Below are 21,157 nucleotides of genomic sequence, written 5' to 3'. Positions count from 1 at the left end.
AACCCAATTCATTTTAGCTACAGATTAACAAGCACACGAGCCTGGAGAGAATAGATTCCCTTTAGTGCCAGGTTAATTGTAATGGTGACTGCAGCCATAAAATTAAAAGATGTTTGCTCCTTGGAAGAAAAGTTATGACCAACCTAGACAGCATATTAAAAAGCAGAGACATTACTTTGCCAAAAAAGTTCCATCTAGTCAAAGCTGTGGGTTTTCCCATAATCATGTATGGATGTGACAGTTGGATCATAAAGAAAGCTGAGCACCAAAGAATTGATCCTTTTGAACTGTGGTGTTGAAGAAGACTCTTGAGAGTCCTTTGGACTGCAAGGAGATCCAACTAGTCCATCCTAAAAGGCAATCAGTCCTGAATATTCCTTGGAAGGACTGATGTTGAAGCTGAAACTCCAATACTTTGGCTACCTGACGTGAAGAATTGACTCATCTGAAAAGACCCTGATGCTGGGGAAGATTGAGGGAGGGAGGAGATGGAGATGACAGAGGATGAGATGGTTGGATGGCATCACCAACTCAATGGACATGAGTTTGAGTAAACTCTGGGAGTTGGTGATGGACAGGGAAGCCGGGCGTGCTGCGATTCATGGGGTCGCAAAGAGTCGGACACGACTGAGTGACTGAACTGAACTGAATAATAATAATCAGTGTAAAAGTTAGAATGAATAACAAATGGAATGAAACACACAGACATTCAAACATATCTTGAGGAATATCCCTTTATATCACCATATTAAGAGTTCAGTTCAGTTCAGTCGCTCAGTCATGTCCGATTCTTTGTGACCCCATGGACCGCAGCACGCCAGGCCTCCCTGTCCATCACCAACTCCTGGAGTCCACCCAAACTCATGACCATTGAGTCGGTGATGCCATTCAACCATCTCATCCCTTGTCGTTCCCTTCTCCTCCTGCTCTCAATCTTTCCCAGCATCAGGGTCTTTTCAAGTGAGTCAGCTCTTTGCATCAGCTGGCCAAAGTATTGGAGTTTCAGCTTCAACATTAGTCCATCCAATGAACACTCAGGAATGATCTCCTTTAGGATGGACTGGTTGGATCTCCTTGCAGTCCAAGGGGCTCTCAAGAGTCTTAGGAATATAAAAAAGGAAGTGTACCTGTATGGTGATTTTGGGTGGTTATGCTGCACCCTTCTTTCGAATTGCTCAGACTGCTTAATAGCATTGACTTTAGCAATTGTCACAGCATCCTTTTGGGTGGCAAGAATTGTGCTAATAGTACTGTTCAACTGCAGGTCAGACAACCAAGGGACACAGGTTATCACAAGTCTAGAGGACAGGTATGCACGAAGTTCAGATGGCCCATCTAAAAACACTTCACCCACACCTGACCCAAGTGGCATCTTCTTGGACTGATCATCTCTCAAACCAATGGCAGTTCTGAGTTCCTGTTACTCTGGATTTTCCGAGTGTATCTGCCATTTCCTAAACAGATGGTCAGTATCACACTGTATCACTGTTTTTGATGGTAATAGAAATCACATAGCTAACACTTCCTGAAGAAACTGGATTAGATATTGAAAATTGGACCCTGGGCTTTTTTAAAATTTGATTTCCTGTTTCATTTCCAGAAAGTCACAGGAATATTGAAAGTCTATCAAGCATATTTTGAAATAGATTAATAGCTACATTTGTTACCCGACATATACTCTGAACATTTAGAAGTACCTATGGTACAAGACATGCTTCTTTTTGATAGCAAAAATAGAGAGGCCAAGAGTATAGTATGGCTTATACATTTTGGGGTTCAGTTTCCTGTGTAAAATAAAAGTTAGGACTAACTCACCTCTTAGGTCCCATGCAGCTATTTGATTTGGTGACTGTGATGGTGATTTTCTCTGGTTAGCTCAAAACTTAGGCAGCAATACCTGTATAGGGATAGCATTCAGCTTATTTATCAGTATATTCCCCATGCTTAACACAGTGCCTGGCACATAGCACATGCTTAAAAATATCCTTTGAGTAAACACACATCTACAGTATTTTGTTTTATAAAATTTTCTCTGACTGCAAAGCACTACAGTTGAAGTTGAATTTATCATAACAACCTCTCCCAGGAATATATCTGTTGTATTGCTAATGTGTTTTTTTCCCCCAGATTTCTTTCATTCCTAATTACTCTGACTGACCATTCACAAAAGGGTATTAAGCTTTGAAGATTTCCAAACCCCTCTGGTGAGGGAATGTCTATAAGTGTTCATACGTTTCTCACTAAATTTTAAAAGGTTATTCATATCTGCAGTATTTTTTGGCATTTTAACGAATAATAACATATTCATATTACATCAACACTTACTTCATTGTTTTTCCTTTAAAAATTCTTTTTAAAAAATGTCAACATCTTCCCTGGCTTTATTTCGTTCATCTCCATTAGTTACCAGTGCTGACTCTTTTTTATGGCCAGTCTTTCTCCAGGAAACTTAGAGGAAGGAGATGACCTATTTGTCTTTGATTTTTGCTTCTAAAGATGCTCCACCAAAGAACAGAAACTCCTTATAGAATGCATACGCTTCAGGGGCATCTGGCTCTGCCTTTAACTTGACAAAAATAAAATAATAAAGTTACGTTTTTCCTTCACACATTTAAAAGCCAGAAATAGATTCAGACGTACATTTTTCAATCCATGTGCCAACCTAACAAGCCGAATGAAACAGACTGCAGTGAGCAGGGCCACCTCCAACCACCCTCGCCTACGCTCTGCCTCCCTCCCGGGGCCCAGCCTCCCGCAGCCCAGCCCCGAGCCTGCCAGCTGCTCCCGCGGCAGACGCACACCCGCCTCTGGGGCTGCTCCTGGGAATCATTGAAACCAGAGCATCACGGCATGACTGTGGACCAGCTCCTTTGACACCACGGCATTTCTGAAGATTATTTACTCTTCAGGCTCTTCACACTTGTCAAGAATGGATTGGGGGATGCCCTGGGACAGCTGTGATGGGCTCAGTCAGTCTCCTCTGAGAACAGAAGTCAAGCACGTGTTCTAGGTTCCCAGAGAGACGGCCCGATGTGTGCCCGGGGACATCTACTACTGTTTTTTCACCCTTCCAAGATGTTTTTCTCCCAGGCTTCTGAGAATTTAAAGCCCAGCAGGGTAACATGGTTTTAACTAGCAACATATATGATTCACATTTTTTCCTTCGAAAATATAAAATCAGTTCTATTAAGTTTGTGATCACACGAGTTATTGAGCGATAACTCTGGCCCGAGCTGGGCAGATCAGTCTTCCTCACTTGAGTTTGAAATCAAGACAAAAATGTTCATCTCAGTCTGTCCTGGTTTCTCCAACAGAAAAGATGCGCCAAGGAACTGTGAATCAACTGTGCTTGGGGCTGTGCACCCTGAGTCAGTAAAAATACCTGCAAAAAAAGAGGAAAGAGACATCTACAGAGAGAGAAAAGCAGAGAGGAGAAAGGCAGCATGCTCCCCAGCTTCCTACCAGCTCCCCGGTTCTTGATTCTAGTCCCTCAGGAGACAGGGCTGCCTCCACCCTTGGCACACTTCTCTTAAATGCAATGTTAAATCTGTGACTGTTGTGTAGTCACCAAGTCATGTCTGACTCTTGGTGACCCCATGGTCTGGAGACTGCGAGGCTCCACAGTGTTAATAGTCATTCTTAAAATACTGACTGCACAAGTTTTCTGACAACAGAGCATAATTATAGTCCTTTTTATCAAATTCAGTTATTCAAACTCTCCACAATTTTACAATACAGACATAATCCTACAATATATCTAAATAGAAAAAGGTATGTTTTTGGTTAAGAATGATGCCGAGCATCACTTGCAGCCGTGCTAACCTACCAAATCTCACCTCCTGAGAAAAAAACCACTTAATTCACCAAGTATTTACTGGGCAGCTGCTATCCACTCTATACCAGGTCAAAGGTTGGAGGCTTGAAAACCATTCAGACACAGAGCTCTGGGTCTAGGGTAAGTTAAATAAGGGAAGTGTACCGCATTGCCCCGAGGCACACTGGAGAAAGGATTCATTCTCTTTTAACTTTGTTTTCAGTGAACGTCTCAGTGTTAAGAAATGATAATCCTAGTTTGCAGATTTTATTTGATTCCTATTTCAAGAAGCCAAGCATGAGCATCAGCTATAAAAATCTCAAGAATGTTTAGGGTTTGACCAAAATTCCTTCAAAGATGTTGGATGAGTGTTGTAGAGTTCTGGATGAGGAATAAACAGCATCTTCCAAGATGTTTAATACCCAACCAGATGAAATAGATTACACACAATTTAATTTCCGTCCTCTGATTGTATAGAATCAGCAACTTTGATACGAAGTTGAACTTTTTAACCAGGCTATGTTGACAGTAAAGCAAAGTCCTATTTGTCAAAATTCATTTAGACACTGTCAAAGTCCAGTTATAATATGTTATGTTCAAAGATTAAAGTATAGAAATCTTTATATTAATATTTTTACCACTTTTATGTACTTTTATATTGATTATGCATTGAGGATTGTATGTTACACTCAAGTTAATTTAGTGTTTGGAATAGAACTCATAAAAGTAACGTCTAACTATAAATTAACACATACTTAATACATAACATTTGCATAATACAGATGAAAATTTTCTGACCTAACCCACAAAGCCATTTTATTGCTAGAATCATATCTTTATTTTTATAATAATTTTTTTAGACCTTTACTTCCTCTCTTAGCAGAAGGTTTAACATAGGCTCTCCTCAAATTATCTGAGACCTCAGGACTTAGTCCAAAGGAAGACAAGGGTGAACTGTGTTTCCAACGCTAGGCCTAGAGGGAAAACTCTAGATTTTTTCACTCGTACATAGTCCATTCTGCAATAATGCCTTTGCTGGTTTTGGCCCCTGCCCAGCCACAGTGAGGCCTTGACCTAGGGATCTGTAGTTACAGTTCTGTTCAAGTCCTTCACACACTCCCCAAAAGGTAACCATCTTCCCCTAAAGGACAGAATTGGGCCAGGGTGGCTGGGACCCAAGGACTATACATCAAATTAAAAGTCTTTGGCACAGTGAAGGAAACCACCACAAAACAAAAACAGCCTGCTGAATGAGACAAGATAATTGCAAACACTACGTCCAGTAAGGTGTTAGCATCTTAAATAACTCATATAACTCAACATTAACAACAAGCACCAGGCTGGGCAAAGGATCTGGGTTGATATTTTTCCAAAGAACACATACAGATGGCCAACAGTCACCTGAAAAGACGCTCAGTATCACTAATGACCAGGGAAACGCAAATCAAAACCACAGTGAGATACCACCTCACACCTGTCAGAGTGGGTATCGTTAAAAAGACCACAAATAACAAATGCTGATGAGGATGTGGAGAAAAGGGAAACCCTGTGTGCTCTTGGTGGGCTTGTAACTCGGTGCAGCCACTATGGAACCCAGTAAGGAGGTTCCTCAAAAAAAAAAAAAAAAAAAAAACAAAACTACCATACAATCCAGCAACTCCAATCCTGGGTATTTACCCAAAGAAAACAAAAATACGAATTCTATAGGAAATACACACACTAATGTTCATAGCAGCATTATTTAAAACAGTCAAGATATGAAAGCAACCTAAGTATCCATTGACAACCGAATGGATAAAGATGTGGTATGTATACAATGGAATACTACTTAGCCATTAAAAATGAAATCATCTGTGACAACATGGATGAATCTAGACGGTACCAGGCTATGTGACATTAAGTCAGACAGAGAAAAGCAAATACTGTATGATCTCATTTTTATGTGTAATCTAAAAAACAAAACAAACAAATGGAAAACAGACTCATAGATACAGAGAACAAACTAGGTGGTCGCCAGAAGGGAGGGGAGGTGGGCAACATAGTGAAGGGGATCAAGCAGTAAAAGCCTCTAGCTATAAAACAAGTAGGTCGCAGAGATGTCATATACAGCATAAGGAAGACGGTCAGTAATGCTGCAATAACTTCATATGGAAACAGATGGTCACTAGACTTAACAAGGGGATCATTTCTGTAATGTATGCAAATGTCAAATCACTATGGAGTATGCCTGTTACAGTACACTATGTAATATTATATGTTGATTGTATCTCAATTAACAAAGAATACTCAATTCTGCTTAAGAAAATAAGAGAAATGAATCCACAGGGAGAAAAGTAAAATGAAGAATTAAGGCAAATAGCTTATGAGACAGGCAAATTTTATAAAATATGTAAGATAAGTCAGGAACTTGAGATGTTAGATATACATAAAGTAAGTAGAGTGCTTAAATAATGAACTATAATGAACATACCTGGAAACGGATGGAAAGAGCAAGAAATACTTAATAGTCACAATACGCTAAATACGTATGAGGCTGTGAATCATCAAATACCCACGACATACTTAAGATACAGGGGGCAATCAGCAGACGAATAGATAAGGAAGCTGTGGTACATATACACCATGGAATATTACTCAGCCATTAAAAAGAATTCATCTGAATCAGTTCTAATGAGATGGATGAAACTGGAGCCCATTATACAGAGTGAAGTAAGCCAGAAAGATAAGGATAAAGTATACTATAAAGTATACTAACGCATATTTATGGAATTTAAAAAGATGGTAACGATAACCCTATGTGCAAAACAGACAAAGAGACACAGATGTACAGAACAGACTTTTAGACTCTGTGGGAGAAGGCGAGGGTGGGATGTTCAGAGAGAACAGCATTGAAACAAGTATACTATCAAGGGTGAAACAGACCACCAGCCCAGGTTGGATGCATGAGACGAGTGCTCAGGGCTGGTGCACTGGGAAGACCCAGAGGGATGGGATGGGGAGGGAGGTGGGAGGGGGGATCGGGATGGGGAACACATGTAAATCCATGGCTGATTCATGTCAATGTACGGCAAAAACCACTACAATATTGTAAAGTAATTAGCCTCCAACGAATAAAAATAAATGGAAAAAAAAAAAAGATACGGGGGCACATGAAGCGTTCACTATTTACGAGGTTTTAATTCAGCCGACCACTGGCTCCTCACATCCTCTGCACAATGGATGCAAGATTAAATCCATAACTGCTCATCAAGCTAATTACAGTGCAGCTGTCAGCCAGAAGCACTTGCTCCCAAACCTGTAGAGCAAGTGTGTGTTTTGACTCCAGGCACCTTCTATGAATTGGGTCACTTTGTTCAAATCTCAATTCTGGTCCATACCCTTATCAAGGAAGATATGGACAGGACTGAGTATTCAGGTAGTGTCATCTTAGTAGACTCCTACACTAGACTCTAAAATGTACTAACCTACCCCATCTCTTTCACCTTGCTTCTTGCTGTGTGTTTTCAATTGATTTAATAAGCCATGGGATTCAAGCATCTCGTTTTGGTCTGTAAGCCCTTCTGATTTGTGAGCTCCTGGACAGCTTGCCTGCTGTTATACTTACAGGCCTCCGTTGTAGCAAGGTAATGTCCCAAACAACAATAATATTTACAAGTTTTTAGCCTGGATAATAAATGGCATCATCTTGTACACATTTATCTGCCACTTGCTCTTTTATCCAACATCATATTTGTGACATTTTCCCATGGAAGAGTTGTAGATCTATTTATTTTCACAGCTGTATCCACTGTATGAATATATCATAACATGCTCATAAATTCTCTTATTGATATAATGTATGTTGTTTCCAGTTTTTAAGTACAGCAACCAGTGATGCTATGATCATTCCTGGGCACATGTAAGAGAGCCACTCTCAGAATACACCTGGGAGTGCAAATTCTGGGTCAAAGAATTTGCACACCTTTAACTTGATTAAATGTTGCCAAACTTCTCCAAGATGACTGTATCAATTTACACCCTTACAAAAAGAATATGAGTCCCTACGCTCTTAATTCTAGCCAACACTTGGTGTTGTCAGACTTATACACTTTGCTGATCTAATGAATCAACAAACAAACTCTGGTTACAAGTAATAATTCTGGCAATTTAAAAGCCTTGTGGCATTTCCTCATGAGAAAAAAATCTGGACACATTTTGTGTCATATCTTTGGACTTTCCTATCCTTTGTTTAAGGCCAAGTAAAGTTTCCTCTTTATTTTTCCAACTCTGTGAATACCAAAGGAAAAACAACTCTGCAACAGAATTTGTTTTTTTTTTCCCCATAGGGATTAGGGTTTGGAAGAATACCATGTTGGCTGTTTTATATCACAAAAATAACCCTCTGATTATAAAGGGGCACAAGAGAAAGAATTTAGCAGCACCCATGCAAATCAGTCATTGCTAAGTACATGACATAATGATGGTGGGTCAGTAGCTGGACAACTATTACTCATAGGCTGAGAATGCACTCATTTAAAAAATTCTAGAAAGTTGCTCCTTGCCTCAGAACAAGGGGCTTGTTCCATACGTTAAATTTACTATTTGAAATTAATTGTACTGGGGTCGAATTTTTTTCATATTTAAGGAACACCCCCCAAAAAATCTCCAAAAATACAGTTAGTACTTATATATTAGCATCACCTTATTTGTCACATTTTTTTTCAAAACCACAAAGGGAATGGGATATAGGACCTGCAAGTACTATTGGGTACAAGATGGAAGCCATCCTCAACGTACTCCTCTCCCTAATCCAGACATTCGGACAGGCGAGTCTGTGTTCTTCATTTCTCGCTTAAACCTCTTGGATGACTTCACAAGAGCCCCAGAAGTGTTCTCAAAGTGTGGTCGCAGGGTCCCTTTTGGCTTCAGATGCTCTAAACTGTTTAAAAACAGATTCCTTACACTCAAGAGTGTGAAGCCCTAGAATCTGTGTTTTCAACAAATTACCCAGTTTGATTAAAAAGAAAACTCTTTTACAATTGAGATGGATAGCTCACATTAAGTACTGAAATCATAGACATTTAATGATTTAATAAATAATTACAAAGTGAACAGCCATATAACCACAGCCTAGAACAAGACAGCCAGCCTCGCCAGAACTTCACAAGTACAAGGCTCCTTTCCAGTCACCTCCCTCTTCCCTAACTGGAGCTACTCTTCCAAAGGTGAGCACCACTGGCTTGATTCTTGCACCCAGTGAAGATGAGGACTGCGGCAACAAGATGAAGCGCACGTTGCTTAGAGGATCGTGTGCGGATGCTGCATAATTTGTTCTCTGCAACCTCATCTTCTGCCTCTGCCCTCTTCGCATTTCAATCGGAAGCCATTTGGAATCAGTTAGGTTTCATTGTACAATTACTGCCCTAATTCACTGCTCTTGTTTCCTGCTGTTTCTCTGTCTCAGTACTTGCTGGGGAGTGCCTGTACTTCCCGAGTCTTTCTATTAAATTCATCCTTCAAGACCTGCTCACCTGTCACTTCTGTGTAAGCCTCTCCTGACTTTCACCCCTGCGCCTCATCCAAGGCAGAGAACCTCACTCCTTCCACTGTGTGACGGAGAACACCTTACAATGTGGAATGACTATTCTTTTACATGTCTATTCCCCTTCTTAGACCAGGAATTAGGGCAGAGGTTTATTTACATATTTTTAAAATTCTCTTTGGTACATAATACAAGCTTCAGTAGGTGATCAATTGTTGCTCAAACAATCTCCAGGTATGCACATCTTTGGAAAAGTAGCACACTGCACAATTAATGTCTCCAGGTATACTTGGATTAGATTATATTCTTCCTTTGCTATTCTTGTTGTTCAGTTGCTCAGTTGTGTCTGACTCTTTGCAACCCCAAGAACTGCAGCATGCCAGGCTTCCCTGTCTTTCACTATCTCCTGGAGTTTGCTCAAACTCATGTTCATTGAGTCGATGATGCCATCCAAATATCTCATCCTCTGTCACCCCCTTCTCCTCCTGCCCTCAGTCTTGCCAAGAATCAGGGTCTTTTTCAATGAGCTGGCTCTTCACGTCAGGTGGCCAAAGTATTGGAGCTTCAGCTTCAGCATCAGTCCTTCCAATGATTATTTAGGGTTGATTTCCTTTAGGACTGATTGGTTTGATCTCCTTGTGTCCAACGGCGCTCAAACCCGCATCTTCTGCATCTCCTGCATTGCGGGCGGATTCTATATCCACTGAGCCATCCACTTGTGAGGAAACAAACCAAGCTCAGACCTCAGGAGAACCCTGGGAGCCTGAGATGGGGGTGGGGGGTGGTGATGGTGAAAGCAAGCAAAGGAAGCGGAATGAAATGCAAGGTGGGGCAAGCGGGGGAGCCAGAATGATGTCTAGACCTCAGGGTGGGGTGGGTCATGCAGAGAAAGGAGTGGTCATGCTGCTCCAGCCGGCAGCGGGGAACCTGTCTCACCAGAGTCCTCCTTTCTTCCTCGGACAAGACACCTAGCTGTCAGACTGCCCCGCTGCATGGAAAGCCCAGACTATTCTGACTTCTTTACAACATCTTGTCATGCCTCCAATAGCCCTCCCACCGTCCATCTGCTTCTGCGTGTCCATTCTTGTGTGCAAAATGCCCCTTATAAGTAACCTGCCTATTTCTTGACCTTAGCATACAGGGAAGGTGGAGCATTCAGTTCTTCAAAACTCCTACCCATCCACAGTATGTGTGAGGAGGAGTGGAGGGCGACCAGGAGGGACACAGAGGGGCCTTGCGCAGCGGCCCTGGCACAGAGGATCTGGATCAGAAGCATCTGGGCAGCCTGCCACGGTAACCTTCTCAGCAATGTAAATAGTCCTCACGCAGATGAACCTCGGCTGTTAGGCAATCTGAGAGGCTGGGAGGACAGGCGTGAGAAGAATGACTCAAAATGCATATAATCCAGAAAAGATACTGTAAGACAAAATTCAGACCTGTTGTATCAGAAAGTAGTCTGAAAGGGAGCCAACACTGCCAGTGTGATCCCTGGGATGGGGGCAGGACTGGCTTTGAGCATGGAGAAGGTCAAGGTCAGTGTGGAGGCAGCACTCTCGGGAGGTTTGCTTGTGAAATGAAGGAAGAGGGGAGTCCTGCGAATGGCAGACTTAGGGAGACTGGGCTCCTCTTTCCTCCCCTAAAGGACCACACAGTCTGCAGAAGGGTCTCAGCAGTCCTGCACCAGTAATGTGGCTGGAGGGCCCAGTTCACTGCAACGAAACAGGGGCAGTGAGACCCGGGGACACCAGAGGCTGCCCAGAAGCCAATTCTGTCCGTTTGGCTGTGGAAGCCCAGTGGAAGAACTACAAAAGTCCCGGAACTGCATCCGTTTCTGGAGGAGGGGCACCTTCCAGAAGATACAAGTTTATACCTGCCTTAATGATTAATCAGAAAAAGAAAAGAGGTATGACTGTAACATCAGATTAAAGCTGCTCCTAATGTGTTGGGAAGATCTCCTGGAGAAGGAAATGGCAACCCACTCCAGTATTCTTGCCTGGAGAATCCAACAGACAGAGGAGCCTGGCAGGCTACAGTCCATGGGGTCACAAGAGTTGGGCACAACTTAGCGACTAAACCACCACACACACACACACACACACACACACACACACACACACACACATACACACACACACACACACACACACACACACACACACACACACCCGCCCCAGTCTGGGCTTCCCCAGTGGCTCAGAATATATATCATACATTCCCATCTCACACATGGTAGGCTCTCAATATACAGTTCAGTATAGATAACTAACATACGAAGTACTCCATACATATATATTCACTGAATAAGTTCCTGATTTTTGTTGCTCTTTTCAAATAGATAAACATAGAATTTTGTTTTCATTTTTATTTCATTGTAAACTGCTTTTGAAGCAAGATCTTTTTTAAACAAATAACAGTGCAATGTTCCCTCTGATTCTTAAAGTTAATGCATGTTTATTGTTGAAAGTTCTGATTAATAGAAGGATAAAAAATGATCTATAATACCGTCATCTAGAGATAACTACTGCTAAGATTTGGTAAATTTCCTTTCATATTTAGCTAGAGTGATTATAGTTTGTTCAGTTTTGTCCTATTTTGACTACTACTATTGTATCATGATCATTTCCCAAGGTTATTAAATATTAATTAAATGTATTCCATCACATCGATGTACTATAATTTAATCAATTCATCATCTCAAGTGTCTTGGTTTTTCAATTTTGTAAATAAAGTTGTGATAAATATCTTCTTCTTAAATGTTTATAAACTTGGATAATACCCTAGAAATGAATCTGCTGGATCTACTTGTATGATTACTTTGAAACTCTTGGCTCAATTTGCTGAGTTACTCTTCTAATGCTTGTTTACCTTTTGACCAGCAATTTACATAAGAACTCCTAAACTTACCAATACCAGAAGTATTTGGAAAATTTTATTTAAGAAATATATTTATGGTCGGAAAAAACTCACACTCTGTCACTATTAGAGAGTGTTGTTACAGTACAAGATGAAAAGAAAAGGCAGCACTAGTTTCTATTATTAAGAAGTCAAGGTCTTTAACATTCTTGACTCCCATATACTATTGCCAATCCTGGGCAGGCTGATGAGTCATGATGTATAAATCCCAGTAAGATAACAATAAATCCAAACTGTAACTTGGCAATTGTATGTGAACATGATTTACTTTTATGTCAATAGCTCTAAGTCTCTTATTGTACAATACATGCATTGTCCTTTCCAAGCATCTGCTCCTAGAAGGCAGTGTTGAGTAATTTGTTGTGACAATTAGCCCAACTCATTAATATTAACACATTCGCTTTCCTCATATCTGAACCACGGTGTAGTGAAAGCACTTGGCACAGAGGGTGTTTTTTGAACCCATTCTGCTTTTCTTTCCTTTTCCTGATATGCACTTCTACCTGATACGCACTTGTGTCTGATACATTCACCACCTCTTCTAATCCAACTTAAAGGGAACGAACGTACAGGCTCTCTGCAAGTCAGGAGAGCAGGACACCAGCTCTTTCTCTACCCCTTCTTCCTGCAGATCTATCCCCAATACTCCATCCATCACTGCCATCCATCCCAGGTCAAGAGCACAGCTTTGTGGTGAGCTTAGAGGAATTTATGTTGGGGTGATCACTTTTCTGTCCCTTCTTTTTTTCTCCTTTAGGAGAGCTATGGATTTGGGTACTTCTTCCTTGGTTTTTCACTTCTTCCAAGAGTTATGCCCCCTTTAGTTAACTTCTCACAAGTGCACTTAGCTTCTTTTTGTCTCATCTCCTCCCACTTTCTTTCAACGCTTGCCCATTTACTTCAAGAAAGTTCTCTTTCTTACATGCTCTTTTCCTATTGCTTTGGTTAACCTATTGTCTTGGTTAACTAGTCATACACCTTTGTTAAGGGAACAAACAAAGTCTTCCATCCACTCTCACGGCGAATGCTTTAAAAGGGGGACTTGAACTGGTGGGTCGTTTACCTGCACGGTGTAGACCTGAAGAGACAAGGTGGGAGAGTGAGCACCGACTTGCTGTCAATCTCAGCAAACCGGGGGGAGAAGAGTAGAAGCCAAACATGGGACTGTGAGCAACAAGAACAAGAATGGAGTGTGCGAATGGAAGATGGTTGGATTAATTTCAGAGGCTGAGCAGAGTATTTTTTTGACCTACTCTCCACTTGGCCTTGTGTAGTTAGCTGAGAGCTATTAATGGCCAGAGCCTTAGTCCATTAGGCTGCCACAACAAAAAGTACCATGACGGCTTAACAAACATTTATTTCTCACAGTCTGGAATCTGGGAAATACAGGATCCAGACACTGGCAGATGATTCTGTGTCTGCTGATGGGCCACTTCCTGCTTCCTATATGGTTGTCTTCTCACGATGCCCTCACATAATGGAAGGGTCAAGAGAGCACCCAGCAGTCTTGTTTATAAGAACACTAATCCCATTCATGAGGGCCTCACCCTCATGACCTAATCATCTCCCCGTGGCTCACCTTCTAACAGCATCACACTAGAGGATGGCATTTCAATACATGAATATGGTAAGGAAACAAGCATTCAGTCTGTAACAGCCAGGAATGAGTGGACAGTAGGTAGTGTGATGAGGCCTGAAACAGTGTCATGGAACAGTTAACTATACAGGGCGGACACAATGGAGGCCAGAGAAGGGGAAAGACGTGTTAGTCACTCAGCTGTGTCCGTCTCTTTGTGACCCCATGGACTGTAGCCCACCAAGCTCCTCTGTCCGTGGAAGGGTAGCCAGTCCCTTCTCCAGGGGATCTTCCCAACCCAGGGATTGAACCCAGGTCTCCCACATTGCAGCCTGAGAGGACCGAGGAGGAAGACAAACAGGGCACTAACCCCTATAAAATGCCCATAAATTCTCTGTAGCTGTCTTTTCAATAGTTTCCATTTACATTATCTTCTGTCTTAAAGACAAACTTTTAGCTTTTATTTTTTAACATTTAATGCTTTTTTCCTCTCATATTCCAAAATTCTTTATTTGTAAAATGTGAGGACTATTGTCCCTGAATGCAATATTTTTTATATTTTAATTTTTATATTAGAGCATAGTTAATAAAACCAGAATTACTCAATTAAATGTTTGGTTGTATCTACTGCCTAATATTATATTAGTATTTTTCTGCTCTTATATCAGCAATGTATAGCATAAATGTCCTTATCTGTAGAAGTCAATTGAATTAGATGACTTCTAAGATCCTACTTGGCTCCCCACTAAGACTGTAATTGGATGTTTTCATTTGCATTCTATAAGGACTTATAGCCCATCCTGGGAATCTAACAATTTTCTTTTCTTTTCCAACAAGAATTGCAACATGAGTTCAAAATAACCAACTTATTAGAAACTAAACTAGTTGTATGTTGAATTTCTGAAAATCATTTGAAAATATTTTGAATGTATAAAGGCGGTTGAACTAGGTGAACTTCATAGTCCTTTACATCTTAAAATTCTATATTAGCCTGTGGTGAAGATTTGTTTATTTTTAAGAAGAGCAAGTGTCTTTAAAGTCATGACTCTTGAAATAATCAGCTATATATTAGCATACCTTTAAAAACTTGTTTATAATCTTCATATATTTTAAAATATTCAAATCTCTACACACTAAAAACACCAATTTAATCAATGTACACATCCAAAAGTTTAAATTTCACATTGCAAAATAAGGGAAATTTAAATTATATTTCTTATAATATAAATATAACACACGACTCAGTTAACTGTAGGGCCACCACCACATAGAGTAGAAAATTAGGTATGGAATGGAATGGTTCTGGGCTTCCCTGGGGGCTGAGAGGTAAAGAATCTGCCTGCAGTGCAGGAGTTGAGGGTTTGACCCCTGGGTCAGTAAGATCCCCTGGAGAAGGAAATGGCAACCCACTCCTGTATTCCTGCCTGGGAAATCCCAAGGACAGAGGAGCCTGGCGGGCTACAGTAAATGTGGTTGCAAAAGAGGCAGACATGACTGAGCAACTAAACAACAATGGAATTGTTCTAAGCAACCACAGAAGAAAAAGAGGACAAAATTATACAATATTTCAGATCTTATTGGTCAGAAGCCATGTTATTCCTTCTCTCCTCTAAGAACATGTAAAATCATTTGTTCTTTTGTTTTGAATCCCTGAAGCATTTTAAAGGAATCTTTCTAAAAGTAATAGAGTAATGCTCTTCCAGGGAAATTTTCATTCTAAATGTCAGAACCACTATCAACTTTCTACATCATTTTTTACTCAAACCTTTTAGTTTCACAATGCAGAAATATTTTTTTGTCCAAAAATTCATTATTTTTGCAAATGCACTAATCATTCTAAAAATCATTTTTTAAGATCCTATTAAACATACATTTACTGAATTCAATGGATGTGTAAAACACACAGAATAGAATGGAATATAGGATAATACGAAACCAGAATACAATGGAATATAGAATAATCCAAAACCAGAATTGTTACCTTAGGGGATGGAATGCTTTTCCTTAATAAACTACCAGGACTGGGGCATGGCAGAAGACCATGCTTTGTGAGGGAGATGTCAAGAATGGCACTAGCAATGAAAATGGTAAGGAGATGAATTTATTTAGAATCGATGCTTCTTTATCTGAGTTGTCTCAGGTACAGGTGAATGTCTCAACTCTCTTTTTGAGCAGCCATATTAACTACAGTGTTGTCATACAGATATACAGAATTGGAAGCTAAAAGCTTAAAATATTTTCTTTTCTTCATTTTCCTTCCTCCCACCATTTCCCTCAGCATCATGGGTGTTTAAAGCAATGCAAAGTGGGCCAAAAATGCCATTCTTAATGTGGGAAGAACATACTATCTAAATGTGCTCAGAAAACAAACAAGGAGAGACTTCCATGTTTAACTGTAGAAATAACCAGTTACAAGTCAGAAGAAAAAGTATCTGCCCTGACACATTTCCTTTTCAGCATTGTGTTCTATGCTGGCCAGAGATTCACGTTTGGGAAGAGGATTTCATGTCATTTCTTCCAACTCTGGAAACAATTCTACTGGGAGGCTCAACAGTTCAGGTAAGACTACTCATTTCATGACTGATGAATCACTGATTATACACCTTTAGGGAAGTAAATCATTTTTCTCTAGCTGTTCAGAACCAGTAATGTGTGTAAAACATCAAGATTCTAGAGAGGAACTGGAAGAAAATAATCATGCAGATTTCATTTGAAAACTGAACAAATTTAACCTATATCTTTACCTGTATCTTTCCATGAAGTTGTTTTTACTACAACCCAAGTTAACTTTCTCTTTGGAACAGGGTCCAAAACTGCAAATCTGAGACAATGAGGCTAAGACACACTTCCCGTAGTGATTCTTCAGTTGAAGAAAAATTTAAGGAAGCATGCTTATTCCTATGATACACTAACACAACTATTCCAGACAAAACCTTCCACTAATAAAGGAGATTTAATTATATATATTCCATTCTATCATTACTCATTCCTATAACATGCTTTTGCAAAAAGAAAAAGGTTCAGTACTTTAATAAGGTCTTTCTCTTTCAATGTCATCAGCCAATCCATTGCTGCAACATAAAGATGTGGTATGAAGAATTTCCCATCTCAAAGAATGCCTTGTATAGCCATCAGCAAAGTAGGCACACTCTGGGAGGCCAGCCAGGATGTGGGAATGGCCTCCTATAAAACCGAGTTTGTATATGAACATTAAAACGGAATTTTACCTGTATTTGCAGTCGTTCTATATTTACTAAACGCTCTCCAGCCTTCAAGAACACAATCCTAAAATTCGAGGAATTCTTCCCTTGTCCCATTTCTGCAAAGAAAGGAAAAATAGATTCTAAAACAAATTTCCGAATTTTTTGGCAATAGTTTAAGTACATTTTTGGAGGTGTTTTAATACCTTCCTTTGGTTAGAAAAAGTTCACGCAAACCAAATTCAAAAATCCTACAGCGTGACCTGGGAGCTCAATTTTAAGACATCCCAGGGCTGTTCTAGCGCCGTCGGATTTTTACAACATGGAAATAGAAAATATTAACCAGTAAAATAATAGGCAGGTTTTCAGGAGAGTTGACAAGGTTGGACTGAAGCTACCCAGCAAGCCTTGTCAAAGTCGCACTTCAGATTCGTGGGTTCCCATTCCTTCCCACCTTCCTATGCCAGGGCGGTGGTGGGGAGGGGGCAAGATGGGCGAAGCAGAGATTCACAACAACTGCCAGTTTCTCTTCCAGGCCCGCGCACCTGCCAGCCCTCCCCCCTCGCCCCCGGCTTCGCGGCCGCGGCCAACTTCCCGCAGGACCCGGGGGCCGGCCGACCGGGGGCGGGGGCTGCGGGCGGCACCTGGCCCCCAGCCTCGGGCCGGCGGGGGCGGGGCGAGCCAGGCGCCCAGATTAGTGGGCCGAGCGTGCTATTTCTTTCAACGTCAGCCTCCCGGGGGATGCTGGATTTGGCGGGGCGTGCTCTTTGAAATACTATATTGGGAACCTCACACATTAAACCTTTTTTTTTTTTAATTGCAAACCTTCCCAGTTCACTCGGCAGCTGGCAAGCAGGCCCGAGGCGGCCTCCCTTCTCTCCTGCCCGCCACCCCCGTTTTCTTCCTTCCCGCCCCTCGCCCCGCGCTGGGCTCGCGGGAGCCGCCCCCTCCCAGGCGCCCGTTTGGTTCCTCCCAGCTGCCGCGTGAATGGGCCGCCCTCCGGGTTCCGCGGGGCGGGGGCGGCGGGAAGAGGCCGAGCCCGGGCCCCGGCGGCCGCCGCCCCCGCCCCCGCCCCGCGGCGGCCCACGCCGGGATCTGCGTCACTCGGCCGCGCGTGGGCGGGAGCCGGAGCGGCGCATGTAGCAAGAGCGGAATCTCCCCGTGTGACAGCGCGCGGGGGGCGGAGGCGGCGGAGGCGGGCGGGGGAGGGGGAGCGCGCGAGGGGCGGGGCGGGGAGTGGGGGGAGGCGCCGCCGCCCCAGCCGCCCGCGCGCCCGAGTCGGGAGGAGCCGCCACCGCCGCCGCCGCCGCCGCGGCCGAGCGAGTGCCGTCGGGGCTCGCGGGCGGGAAGGAGCCGCGGGCCCGAGCTGGAGGGGGGAGTAGGGAGAACGCGCCCACCACCTTCCCTTCCCCCCCTCGATGGGAGCGGGGGCGTCCCGGCCGCCGCAGCCGACTGAGGAGACCGAGCCCGGGGCCGTCACTTCGGAGTTGGGGCTGAGGCGTCCTCTGGGGAGAGCGCGCCAAGACCGCTGCAGCAGCTGGCCGCGTACGTACCGACTAGCTGTCCGCCAAGTGCCAGATGCCTCGGTGCTCGGGCGAACTTGGGGCGGCGGAGTCTCCGGGCTGCGCCGGCACTTGGGGGGCGGGCGTCCAGGGCAGCGGGCCCCGCGCGGCCGCCTCCGGAAGGAGAGGGCGGCCTCGGGCTCTCGTGGACGATTCCCGGAGAGAATCGGTGCGCAGGGGCAGCGAGCAGAGGGCGAGCCGGGCCGCGGGGCCGACCTGTGCTTTCCGCTCCCAGAAAGCCGGAGGTGCGGCGTCCACTCTTCCCACCCGGCTTTGGCCGTCGCGCGCGGCGCGGAGCGCTTGTGGGTTGTGCGCGGTGGGAGCGCGCGCCGGCCCCGGAGTTTTGCAGCGTCTTTCCGCAGAGGCAGAGTCTTTTTGTTGGTTTGTTTACTTTAGAGTCTTAATTTTCGTCCTGAGTGTCCTCTCCTACGGAATGTAGTCGTTTTCTTTTTAAAGGCGGAAGGAGAGTTTTGCTTGAAAGTGGCTTACAGAAACTTGGCACCGAGGTGAGCTGGAAGCGAGAGACTCATTTGTGCTCGCTAAGGCCGAGTGTGGAATTTGCCAACACATGTGGGACATACAAGCCTTGGATGCAGAAGTCTGTGACCTTATTTATGGAGAAACGGTGCGAGTGCAGTCAAATGCTTTGGGACTGCAACTTCGCGGTTCACAAGGCTCAAGATGTGAAAGGACACTTCGAGTGAGCCTAAATTTTGTAAGATCTTGGGCGAAAGGATAATTGAATTGAAATATGCATTTATAGGTTCTGCAGACCAAGTTTTGCAGCAGGTGATCAGGAGGAATCCTTGACTTGCATATACTTAATTCCTCAGAGAGATTCGGGAGGCAGGGAAGATTTGGGGGTAGCTGTCAATTTAAAATTTCCTTCAGAGTTGATTTGGAGTAACCTGTCACTACCAGTTGGTTTGCCGGTGACATGTCTGCAAACTTAAGGAGTGCAAAGATCAGAGCTGAGAGGGAGATACTCAGATCTTGTTTTAAAATATTTTGGCAGTTTTAATAGATAATATTAGATAGCATAGGAACAGTGAAACAGAATTTTAAAAAGACTAGTCACGTAGGAAATGCTAGGCTGTTTTGTTAGAGAAGTGTGCACACAGTGAAATACTTTCTTAGATTTTCACTTTTTTTGAAAAATTTCCCTGTAAACCATACCAGATTATGACATGTCGGAATTTATGTGTGGGTTTTAAGAAGGAATAGTGGGAGAAAAGATGCATAGGATTTACTTTCTCTATTTTGGATGGGAGCTGATGTTTTCCAGAAGACCTTAAAAAGCTGCTTCTAGTCTAGCCTAAGAGCCAGTAAAAGTGTCTCTTAGATTCAGGGGTAGCCTTTTTCCTCCACTTTCCAGTACTTGAAACATTAAATACTGTCTTTTCGTTAAGTTTTAAAAATTATATTCTCCTTGTAGGTATTATTGTGCATGTTAGGATTCTTTTTGGAGAAGGAAATGGCAACCCACTCCAGTATTCTTGCCTCGATAATCCCATGGACGGAGGAGCCTGGTGGCTGCAGTCCATGGGGTCAGAAAGAGTTGGACATGACTGAGTGAGCAGCAGGATTCTCTTGAGAGTTTATATATATCTGCAAGGTCAACCTACTTTATTTCTGTTTGGGTATTAGTTATTGGGAAATCAGGTCATGAAAGAAAATACCAAAGAACCATTGGAAGGTTTCTCCTTTTAATTTTATTATTTTTAGCAGCTTGCATAAAAGTTAATATGCCAGCCTGGTATTAGGAAAATTTTGTTTTCCTTGGCTCTGGTGATTTCCTATTATGTGTGAGTAAATCAGTGATAATAATAATAAAAACATTGAGGCATTGTAGATTTTTATTTCACTCTTCCTGCTAATTATGGATGTAGCAAACATGACGGAAATCCTTAGGAATACTGTAGCCGATACAAGGAAATTTAGTGAGCTTATATAGCTAATAAGTAATTTGCTGTATTCAGTGAATATATCTTGCCTTGTTTGAGAATTAACAAAATTGAATAATCTCGGTTAATGAAAAATTTTCCTTTTTTGTTGACTAGTAACATCCATTGCCCTGTAGAAAGTTAATATGTTTTCATTCTCCTTGTTATTTGGAGAATCAGTTAAAGCTTTAGGTATTTTCTTTTGATCACATTTTAAGAGCATATTGGCTTATTATTAAAGATTTTGGGGATTTGTACCATGACTGTTTTGAAAGAAAAAATTATAATGTATGACAAAGTGGTGGAGACCTTTGAAGAATTTATTGCAGGAACTTTAAATATTTAAAGTAAAGAATGGTTGCATGGAAACAGAAGTATGTCAGGTTTTTGTATCCTAGACTCTGTCCTGATACTTGGGCTTCATCTGGTCCATTATAAGTCTAACTGTTTTTGTTGATGCTATGCATGTACGTTATTGGGAATAAAAGCTTTGTAAAATTTACCCTTAAATGTGAAGCCGAATTCTGGATACCACAGAAGTATGATACATTTTATGTTACTTCCACAGAAATGACCATTTTATAATACTTTTTAAGCAGGTTAAGATCTTCCTTAGCATAATCGTCTA

General features: G+C 42.3%; 2 protein-coding genes and 1 long non-coding RNA gene across 5 annotated transcripts in view; 1 reads left to right on the top strand and 2 right to left on the bottom strand.

Moving 5' to 3' along the window:
• The window catches only part of LOC122688266, a 47,928-nt gene extending 44,332 nt beyond the window's left edge, over nucleotides 1–3,596 (bottom strand). Inside the window, exons 1-3 of the long non-coding RNA XR_006339406.1 lie at nucleotides 2,802–3,596; nucleotides 2,326–2,566; nucleotides 1,816–1,897 (exon numbers count right to left, since the gene is read on the bottom strand). This is a non-coding gene — a long non-coding RNA (uncharacterized LOC122688266). The remainder of the gene's footprint in view (nucleotides 1–1,815; nucleotides 1,898–2,325; nucleotides 2,567–2,801) is intronic.
• A 7,837-nt stretch (nucleotides 3,597–11,433) lies between these two features.
• Nucleotides 11,434–19,156, bottom strand: LOC122688303 (basic proline-rich protein-like). Its single transcript, XM_043894214.1, has 4 exons — nucleotides 19,076–19,156; nucleotides 17,850–18,957; nucleotides 17,052–17,143; nucleotides 11,434–13,326 (listed from the first exon to the last, which is right to left on the bottom strand). Exons 1-4 carry the CDS (start codon nucleotides 19,154–19,156, stop codon nucleotides 13,264–13,266), a joined length of 1,344 nt encoding a protein of 447 aa, XP_043750149.1. The 3' UTR covers nucleotides 11,434–13,263.
• NAB1 (NGFI-A binding protein 1) overlaps nucleotides 18,303–21,157 on the top strand; it is a 47,019-nt gene continuing 44,164 nt past the window's right edge. For 2 of the 3 annotated variants that reach the window (XM_043894153.1, XM_043894152.1), the window contains exon 1: nucleotides 19,024–19,286. In XM_043894153.1, coding sequence (XP_043750088.1) covers nucleotides 19,177–19,286 — 110 coding nt within the window. In that variant the 5' untranslated portion in view covers nucleotides 19,024–19,176. Of the gene's footprint in view, nucleotides 18,570–19,023; nucleotides 19,287–21,157 lie in introns of those variants that run through there. The other variant, XM_043894154.1, reaches the window with a different exon arrangement.

Source organism: Cervus elaphus, chromosome 33, assembly GCF_910594005.1.
Source record: "Cervus elaphus chromosome 33, mCerEla1.1, whole genome shotgun sequence".
Classification (NCBI taxonomy): domain Eukaryota; kingdom Metazoa; phylum Chordata; class Mammalia; order Artiodactyla; family Cervidae; genus Cervus; species Cervus elaphus.
The sequence above is the reverse complement of the archived record's forward strand: the minus strand, read 5'-3'. Positions and strand labels throughout refer to the sequence as shown.